The 7,980-nt window shown below is 45.0% G+C and overlaps 1 protein-coding gene across 1 annotated transcript; it reads left to right on the top strand.

Annotated features, from left to right (window-relative positions):
* Nucleotides 1-5,971: 5,971 nt before the first annotated feature.
* timm8b (translocase of inner mitochondrial membrane 8 homolog B (yeast)) lies at nucleotides 5,972-6,723 on the top strand. Its single transcript, XM_055666243.1, has one exon. It carries the CDS (start codon nucleotides 6,020-6,022, stop codon nucleotides 6,275-6,277), a length of 258 nt encoding a protein of 85 aa, XP_055522218.1. The 5' UTR covers nucleotides 5,972-6,019; the 3' UTR covers nucleotides 6,278-6,723.
* Nucleotides 6,724-7,980: the final 1,257 nt, after the last annotated feature.

The following is a 7,980-nucleotide window of genomic DNA, read 5'->3' as shown; positions in this document are numbered from 1 at the left end:
TCACGTGCAGGCAGTGATTAGTTTAAGTTGGCATCATGTTCCGCACGGACATTGCGGGCCGAAGGGCCTCTTCCTGACCTGTACTGTTCTTATGTTCTAAACTGTGGCCATTGGGACAGGTCGGAGTCTGTGCACCGAAGCAAATTACTCATCTCCTAATGCCTCAAAATCTTAAAACAAAATGCAATTGTGAAACTCCAACAGAACATCCCCAACTGCAGGGGCAGTCAGTGTTTGACCAGTCCACCACCTACATGCACCTTTGGACTTTAGACTTAGAGTGGAAACATGCCCATCGGCCCACTGAGTCCATGCCAACCATCGATCCCCCCCCCCCCCCGTACACTAGCACTATCCTACGCACGAGAGACAATTTACAGAACACAATTAACATACAAACCTGCACATCTTTAGAGCATGGAAGAAAACCGGAGCACCCGGAGAAAGCCCACGCGGTCACGGGGAGAACGTGTAAACTTTGTACAGACAACACCCGTAGTCAGGATGGAAACCGGATCTTTGGCGCTGTGAGGTAGCAACTCTACCCCTGCGCCACCGTGCTGCCCTCTCCAAGCTACACACCATCAGCAGTGTGCATCACCCTTTCATCGTGGCTGGGTTTTAATACTGACACTGTCAAGCCCACAGTGGTGTGGTGGGTGTCCCCTCAACAGAAGGATTGCGAGCGTTGAAGGCAGCAGCTTGCCGTCACCTGCTGAACCACGTGTGAACCATGAATAAGTGGACGGAGTAAGCTGAACCACTCACCAGTGATCTCATTTGCCTCCAGGTTGATGGTTTCCAGTGCTGCCAGCTCAGTCAGCTGGTGTGGGAAGTCAGACAGCTTGTTTCGTGCCAGGTTTATGCTTTTCAGGTGCGTCAGAGTCTTCACTTCGTCAGGTTACATTGAGATGTAGGAAAGGAGGGTTAATAGAGGCAGCTGGACGGAGGTAGAGGGAAACGAGTTGTTTATTGGTAGTGGTAGTGGAGGGGAAATGGCAGATATGCTCCTCCTGCAGATTGCGTGAGATCCCTGAGAAATAATCATGTGGAAAGTGCATTACAACTGAAACTATCAACTGACTGATTTACTTTGTTCAGGCTGCACTTGCTCTATTTTGAGCAGTTGTAGTTGCCTCATTGGAGGAAAGATGTGGAATCGTTGGAACAGGTGCAGAAGAGGTTTACCATAATACTGTCTGGAATAGATGGGATTTGATATTAGAATATCTGGATAAACTTGAATTGTGTTTCTTGGATCTTCAGAGGCTGAGCGGCGATCTGATAGAAGCATGTTACCATGACGTGAGGCCCTCGGCTGCTGTGAAAGATTGGATAGGCTCGGACTTTATTCCCGGAGCGTAGGGGGTAGAGTTGTAAACAAAAGGAGGTGTATAAAAATCAAAACGGAAACATAACAGGTGAATATACAATAGGTTTTCCAAGAGCATGGCTTTCGATAACTATATTGTGCAGGGTTCCAATGACAGGGGATAGATCCTCGGAGCAATGTTTCCATACGGAGGTTGTGGGTAAATGGAACGAGGAAGCCACAGAGCAATTACAAAAACAACAATTAAAATAATTTGGGCAGGTGCATGATTTGGAACAGTTCAAAGGATATCGACCGAAAACGTACAAAGTGGGTCGAGGTCAGATTTAACTTCTGGTCAGCATGGACGAGTTGGATTGTAGGGCCTGCTTCCCGGTGCTAGGAATATTTAGCTCTATGACCTGTATGCCAAATATCTCTGGTAAGAAAATTACTGGAGATCTGACAGATAAGTTGTACATGCATTTGGAAAGACAGGAGTTAATTAGCGGCAGTCAAGCTGCTGAATGCCGCTAATCAATTTCGATCGCCAAAGATTTATTTATATATTATTTATCAGAATCACCACCAGTAACTTTCCTACACAGCTGATAGGCTTACCAGTCATACAATACTTCCCTAATTGAATCTTGAGTGTTTTTACGAAGTTCCCGAGAAGCTTATTGGTGGCATGACAGTAGATAAAAATACATAGCCCATGGACCCATCTTCAAGGATGGATATAGGAGGCACTAGAGGACATAGCTTTATGATGACAAGCCGCAGAGGTCTGTTTAGGGCCTGTTGCTGTTTGTCATAAATATAGAAACGAATTACATGAGAATGCACAGAGCATGAATAGGCAAAGCTTGCAGATAGACATAGAAACATAGAAAATAGGTGCAGGATTTGGACATTCAGCCTACACCGCCATTCAATATGACCATGGCTGATCATCCAACTCAATATCCCATCTCTGCCTTCTCTCCATATCCCCTGATCCCTTTAGCCACAAGGGCCACATCTAACACCCTCTTAAATATAGCCAATGAACTGGCCTCAACTATCTTCTGTGGCAGAGAATTCCACAGATTCACCACTCTCTGTGCAAAAAAAGATTTTCTCATCTTGGTCCTAAAAGACTTCCCTCTTATCCTTAAACTGTGACCCCTAGTTCTGGACTTCCCCAACATCGGGAATAATCTTCCTGCATCTAGCCTGTCCAACCCCTTAAGAATTTTGTAAGTTTCTATAAGACCCCCCCTCAATCTTCTAAATTCTAGCGTGTACAAGCCGAGTCTATCCAGTCTTTCTTCATATGAAAGTCCTGCCATCCCAGGAATCAGTCTGGTGAACTTTCTCTGTACTCCCTATACGGCAAGAATGTCTTTCCTCAGATTAGGAGACCAAAACTGTACGCAATACTCCAGCTGTGGTCTCACCAAGACCCCGTACAACTGCAGTAGAACCTACCTGCTCTTATACTCAAATCCTTTTGCCATGAATGCTAACATAACATTCGCTTTCTTCACTGCCTGCTGCACCTGCATGCCTACTTTCAATGACTGGTGTTCCATGACGCCCACATCTCGTTGCATCTCCCCTTTTCCAAATCGGCCACCATTCAGATAACAGTCTACTTTCCTGTTTTTGCCACCAAAGTGGATTATCTCACATTTATCCACATTATACTGCATCTGCCATGCATTTGCCCATTCACCCAACATATCCAAGTCACCTTGCAGCCTCCTAGCATCCTCCTCACAGCTAACACTGCCCCCCAGCTTCGTGTCATCCGCAAACTTGGAGATGTTGCATTCAATTCCCTTATCCAGATCATTAATATATATTGTAAATAGCTGGGGTCCCAGCACTGAGCCTTGCGGTACCCCACTAGTCACTGCCTGCCATTGTGAAAAGGACCCGTTTACTCCTACTCTTTGTTTTCTGTCTGCCAGCCAGTTCTCTATCCACATCAATACTGAACCCCCAATACCATGTGCTTTAAGTTTGTATACTAGTCTCTTATGTGGGACGTTGTCGAATACCTTCTGAAAGTCCAGATATAACACATCCATTGGTTTTCCCTTATCCACTCTACTAGTTCCTCGAAAAATTCTATAAGATTCGTCAGACATGATTTACCTTTCATAAATGCATGCTGACTTTGTCCAATGAATTCACCACTTTGCAAATGTGCTGATATCCCATCTTTAATAACTGACTCTAGAATTTTCCCCACCACTGATGTTATACTAACTGGTCTGTAATTCCCCATTTTCTCTCTCCCTCCCTTATTAAAAAGTGGGGTTCCATTAGCTACCCTCCAGTCCTCAGGAACTACTCCAGAATCTAAAGAGTTTTGAAAAATTATCACTAATGCATCCACTATTTTTGCAGCTACTTTCTGCGGCTAAGATTGACATGAGTGACATTGTACACAGTGATTTTGATAGAAAGGTAAAAGATTTTGAGAAATTGGGATAGTAAAGGTAATCAGAACTTTTTTTCTTCCAGGGTAGAAATATCAAAGTGTGGTGGGGTATAGTTTTATGTATTAGTGAAGATGTTTAAATGAGCTCTGCGGGGTACCTTTTTTCTTTACACAGAGAATGATGGGTGCCTGAAATTCGCTGTCAGACGTGGAGATTAAAGCATATTGGATAGTAGGTTTCAGATGTTTTCAGATAGGAAGCTTTTAAAATGGAACAGAAGTTCCTTTACAGTTAAAGGTCGGAACCTGGAGAGTATTGAGCCTTTTATGATATCTAGCAATATGTAAATAGTTCCCTCACACCCTGATATGGAGGTGAAATGTTGTTTGCCATGCCGGCTTTCATAATTCAGGGAATTGCGGAAGTTTCATCAGATTGTGCAAGACGTTAGTGTGGCCACATTTAGAGTGTTCTGCTCAGTTGGTCACCCTGCTGTAGGAATGATTGCATTAATGTGTAAAGAGTACAAACCATATTTACAAGAATATTACCAAGATATTAGGGCCTGCATTGTGGTTAGGTTAGGTCTATTCCTTGTTGATCAAAGAGAAGAACATAAGAGGTACAAGGAAGTTTTACAGTGGAGCAATCAAAATGCAGAAATAATTTGTGTTCCTACAAGCTGCAGAAACAGCAGTTCCTTGATTCTACATTGCAACTGTTCCACTGCAAGATCTCCTCACGGTATGCCTTCTCTGAAGACGTTCTCCTCTAAGTCTGATGATGGGTCCTAACCCGAAATTCGCCTATCCATGTTTGCCTGGGATGTTGCCTGAAGGCTGCTTTTTGTATCCTTTCTTGATAAATCAACATTCTTGTTTCTACATGTTGACTGCTTCACTGCAAAATCACCTCAGGGTACAAAAGGTTCTCTAAATGTACTGATCGCTGATCAACACGGACATACTGAGCCGAAGGGGTTGTTTTCATGCTGTATCTCTAAAGTAAACGGAAGTCTGATGAAGGACTCCAAACCGAAACATCACCTATTCATGTTATTCAGGAATGCTGCCTAAAAATAATTTTTTACACAGGTGAATCTGTGGAATTCTCTGCCACAAAAGGTAGTTGAGGCCAGTTCATTGACTATATTTAAGAGGGAGTTGGATGTGGCCCTTGTGGCTAAAGGGATCAGGGGGTGTGGAGAGAAGGCAGGGATCGGATACCGAGTTGGATGATCAGCCATGATTATATTGAATGGCGGTGCAGGCTCGAAGGGCCGAATGGCCTACTCCTGCACCTATTTTCTATGTTTCTATGACCCGCTGATATCCTCCAGCATTTTTGTGTGTTTACTTGGTAAACAAGCATATGTCGTTCCTTATTTTCTGCACAAATTCACTTCCCACTGATGCTCTGGTTCATATTTTGTACCAGTCCAAGTGATGATTAAGCCGGTGAGGCCTAAATGGATCATGTTGTTGCAACACATGCTAATAATTAACCAGGTTAATAACATGGAGTTATAATGCACTGGATGGTAAAAACACAGAAGGTGCCCATTCAATTTGACGCCAGTTGAAATCAATGATAAAACGCAGCCCCAAAGAAAGGAAATCCTCTCAACTGTTAAGAGATCGCGTACAGTTTAATTGCAAAAATGGCGGTCAGACTTGGCATAAATAATTTTACATGAAGATAAATAGGCAGCAATTCAAAATTCTAAAAGCAGTGATAAAAATGAATTGGTTTCTACCAAAGACAGACACCTTGCTGGAGTAACAGCAGGTTAGGCAGCACCTCTGGTGAAAATGGGAAGGTGATGGTTCGGGTCTGGACCGTTCTTCAGTCGGGGGGGGGGGGGGGGGGGGGGGGTGTGTAGTGGAGTACAAGATCCTAGAGCGGGGCTCTTTGGTGGAGTACTGAACTGAAGCAAGGAAAGACCAGGACAAGTCATGTCGAGCAAGAGATTAAATCGAGCAGGGACGATGTGATCCCAAGGTGGATACAACGTTGCAAACTGTGGAACTGTTTAAACGACTTTTAATGGATAGAGGGAGGGGTTCACTGTTTGTATGTTTGCAAAATTAGAGAATTCAATGTTGAAATCACATGTCCTAGAGCGGAGCTCTATAATCATTGTACACAGCGGGTGGCAAAATGGAGGTCGCGTTTTGCATTGACAAATGGCGGCCGTGACGTTCGGTCACGTACTACACGTCAGCACGTTGTTTTACGCCGGAGTGGAGCATCTTGGTCTGTGTGCGGCGCCATGGAGATGGAGACTGTGGGGCCGATGGAGCAGAGAGATCTGCAGCTGCTGCTGGCGGCCGAGCAACAGAAGGCGCAGCTGCAGCTGAGAGTTCACAGCCTGACAGCCGAGTGCTGGGACAAGTGCGTGGAGAAGCCGGGCTCCAAGCTCGACTCGCGGACCGAGAGCTGCCTGGTCAGTTGCGTGGATCGCTTCGTGGACACCACGCTGGCCCTCACCAACCGCTTCGCGCAGATGGTGCAGAAGGGCGGCCACTGACTGGAGGCTGTCCCACCGCCGCCCACATGGACATCCGGTGCCGCTCGCTGTCTGCAACTGTTGCTCGGTATAAACCCACCGGCTGAAGGTGTCCCCAAGGTCATTGCACCAACTCCTGTGTCTTCACATCTTCAGCGGGACTTACTGAATCAATGGAAACCGATTAAAACCCTGGAATTTGTGTATTGACTAAAGTTGCGGCACCGGTGGATAGATGAAGGCCTCAGGACACCAACCCTCAACTAACTTGGGCCATGGAAATCTGCCGCAGACCGAGTGGTGACCTGTGATCATGTGAGCTGCGTTATTACCTCTGAAGCTGCCATGATGCTCCCCACAGGAACGAGACTTGTGGCTATATTTGTACATCGGGAAATAACTATCAGTTTTACCGAGTTTGTATGAGTTGTCTGTGCTGCCCCAGTAATAAACGTTGTGTAGAGTTACATCAACTGCAGTTCTTGGTTTACAAAAAAGACGAAATACAGGAATAACTTAGCGGGTCAGGCAACATCTGGAGTACATTAGCAACGAAAAAAATGCATGACCTTATCTATGCCTCTCATCTCTGGCCTTAGTCCACCCATTTGCCAATTATCCCCTCCCCCTATCACCTGTTATCCATCTATCATCTGCCAGGCTTTGTCTCACCCCAAACGTTTCCCATTAGGGAAAAAAAATCAAATACTAGAGGGCATAGCTCTGTGAGAGGAACAAAGTTTAAAATATGCATGGCAAGTTTTTTTACACAGGATCGCGAGTGTCTAGAATGTGCTGCTGGGGATTTAAGAGACTTTTTGATCGAACCATTTCCAGTGTATACATGATAAGGGAATGATGTTTCTTTATTTCAAAAAATATTTTAAATAAAAAAATGATAAGGGAACAACGTTTAGTGCAAGATAGAGCATGCAAACTCTGATCAAGGATAGTCCAAGGGTCACCAAAGAGTTAGGTAGTAGTTCAGCGCTGCTCTCTGGTTGTAGTTGGATGATTCAGTTGCCTGATAACAGCTGGGAAGAAACTACCCTGAATCTGGAGGTGTGTGTTTTCATGTTTCTATACCGTTTGCCAGATGTAGGATAAGGTTAGGTGCAGGAGTAAATCAGTGGGCCAGGCTGCATCGCTGGAGGACATGAATAGGTGATGTTTTGGGTGGAGACTGCCTCAGACTAATTGTAGTTGTGGGAGAAAGCTGGAAAGAGGTGGTTTGGACAAAGCCTAGCAAATGTTAGGTGGATACAAGAGAGGGGGAGGTTGATTGGCAAATGGGTGGACAAAGACAGGTGAGAGGCATAAATGGGGTGCCTCAAGGCTCTGCTGGTACCCCAGTTATTTACAATATACATGAACAATTTAGACAAAGGAATCCCCAGTAGCATCCCCAAGATTGCAGACGACACAAAGCTGGGTAGCAGTGTGAGCTGCAAGGCGGATGCTTTGAGGCTGCAGGGTTACTTAGATAGATTTGGTGGGTGGGCAGATGCAGTACAATGTGGACAAATGTGAGGTTATCCACTTTGGTAGCAGGCAACAGGAAGGCAAAGTATTATCTAAATGGTGTCAGTTTTGGAAAAAGGGAGGTGCAACGAGACCAGTCACTGAAAGTAAGCATACAGGTACAGCAGGCAGTAAAGAAAGCAAATGGCATGTTGGCCTTCATAGCGAGAGGATGTAAGTTTAGGAGCAAGGAGATCCTACTG

This window comes from Leucoraja erinacea, unplaced genomic scaffold (assembly GCF_028641065.1).
Source record: "Leucoraja erinacea ecotype New England unplaced genomic scaffold, Leri_hhj_1 Leri_223S, whole genome shotgun sequence".
Taxonomy (NCBI): Eukaryota; Metazoa; Chordata; class Chondrichthyes; order Rajiformes; family Rajidae; genus Leucoraja; species Leucoraja erinaceus.
This window is presented reverse-complemented; position numbering and strand designations above follow the sequence as displayed.

Bases quoted from the DNA above. Each gene is read 5' to 3' on its own strand.
- timm8b (XM_055666243.1), top strand. From the start codon at position 6,020: ATGGAGATGGAGACTGTGGGGCCGATGGAGCAGAGAGATCTGCAGCTG.